Source organism: Cyprinodon variegatus, unplaced genomic scaffold, assembly GCF_000732505.1.
Source record: "Cyprinodon variegatus isolate N-32 unplaced genomic scaffold, C_variegatus-1.0 Scaffold752, whole genome shotgun sequence".
NCBI classification, from domain to species: Eukaryota; Metazoa; Chordata; class Actinopteri; order Cyprinodontiformes; family Cyprinodontidae; genus Cyprinodon; species Cyprinodon variegatus.
Window position 1 is genome coordinate 249,165 of NW_015151205.1, and position 1,781 is coordinate 250,945.

The window sequence follows — 1,781 nt, forward strand, 5'->3', positions numbered from 1 at the left end:
GTTCCTGTTACTCAGCTGTTAGTTCCAGTTACTGAGCTGTTAGTTCCTGTTACTGAGCTGTTAGTTCCTGTTACTCAGCTGTTAGTTCCAGTTACTGAGCTGTTAGTTCCTGTTACTCAGCTGTTAGTTACTTTCTTTGTTGACCGTTGGATATCTCTTAGGTTAATTGATGCTTTAATCATGACTTTCTCTGTTTATCTGAAGCTGCTGTGGAAGCAGTGACACAGGAGCTGTTCAGGTAAGGAAGCTTCTGCTGATCTCCATCACTGTTTGTCATCTCTGTATTGTTTGATTGTCCAACTCATTGTAGACCATGCCACCTAGATCTGCCTCTATATTTGGGTGGTTTCATCCACTGTGGTCACCGATCTGGTCCAGATGATCTAAGCAGAATAAAGCTGCATCTTCTCTGAGGCAGAGTTCTTGGTCCTCTAAAGAACAATAACAGAAACATTTTCAGTAATCCTCCATGTTTGATCTTCTCCAAAGCTCAGCCAGCTACGTAGGGGCGCCTCGCATGAAGGCAGAGTTTCTGCTTCACTTCTTCCCATTTATCATCAGCTGACAGACATTGGTGTGTGCAGCAGATTAAAGCTGATCCCGGTTTGATCCGGGTCAGCGCTTCACTGTAAACAACATATTCTGTTTGAGCTGCAATCAAATGAGCGGGGAACCGGTTAGAGCAGCAGTCGCTGCAGCCATCATCTGGATCGGTTGGTTTCTAATAACATCAGAAAGGGTTTGTTTCTGAGAAAAACTAAAGCTGTTTCTGTGAGTGTTTGCAGAAAGCAGCAGTTTGTTACGGGACTCGGCTCCTGATGTTTACAGATGTTTCAGACCTTTTTCTCCCTCTATTATCGAAGTGATTATTTTCCGACTCCTGATGTTTGTTGTGTCTTTCCTCCTCAGCTGTCCCACCCCCGGATGTGACGGCAGCGGCCATGTCAGCGGGAAGTACGCCAGACACCGCAGGTACTTTTCCATCATTCGTAATCTTCATACATCCTTTAACTGGAGTTTAAATGAAGAACGTCTGTCTGGGTTGGATTATGTTTGGTCACGTTTCTCCTGGTAAAGAAGGTTCTGTGGAGCTGAGGCGTCACATGTCATCTGTGGGAGGAGATGGGTACACCAACTAATGGGTGGAAACATTGTTTATTTTTCATAACCAGTTAGGCTAATGTGTTAAAGGGTTTTTATTGCATTTAAACATCATTAAAACGCTATAAATGGTAAATGTGCTGTAAAACACGTATCCTTTATGGCCATGAAATAGTTGCACTGTGTGGGAAACTCTCCACCATCATTAAAAGGTTCCCCTCCAGTTTTTCTGCAGGAAAACTACTGATGTCCGGTTTGATTCCCTGTCTTCCAGTTTCTCTCTGGGTACTCCAGCTTCCTCCCACTGTCCAGCAACAGTTGGGGAGGGTAATTGGAGATGATACATTTTTCTAGTTTTTGCCGTTTAGGGGACGATTCTCCAGTCGTGCCAGAATTTTATGGATCAGGCTGAGATTCAGCCCCATACTGCGTCCTGCTTTGTGTAGTAAACAGGGAGTAATGAGGGGCAGTTAGCCTCTCAGGGTCACCTCCTGATCAGGAATCATAAGGTCAGGAGAACATCAAACAAGTCAGACAGTCAGTCCATTCAATTCTATTCAGTTTATTTCTATAGCTCCAATTCACATCAGGTCATCTCAGGTCACTTTCCAGTTCACCAGATCATCCAGTCAGATTGATTCAAAGTTTTCTATCTAAGGAAAACCAGCTGATTGCATCGA

The 1,781-nt window shown here is 44.0% G+C and overlaps 1 protein-coding gene across 5 annotated transcripts in view; it reads left to right on the forward strand.

Annotated features, from left to right (window-relative positions):
• The window catches only part of LOC107098173 (myelin transcription factor 1-like protein), a 48,754-nt gene that overhangs the window by 9,917 nt on the left and 37,056 nt on the right, over positions 1 to 1,781 (forward strand). For all 5 annotated transcript variants that reach the window (XM_015395683.1, XM_015395682.1, XM_015395681.1 and 2 more), the window contains 2 exons: positions 205 to 238; positions 910 to 972. In XM_015395683.1, the coding sequence (XP_015251169.1) occupies positions 205 to 238; positions 910 to 972 (97 nt within the window). The remainder of the gene's footprint in view (positions 1 to 204; positions 239 to 909; positions 973 to 1,781) is intronic.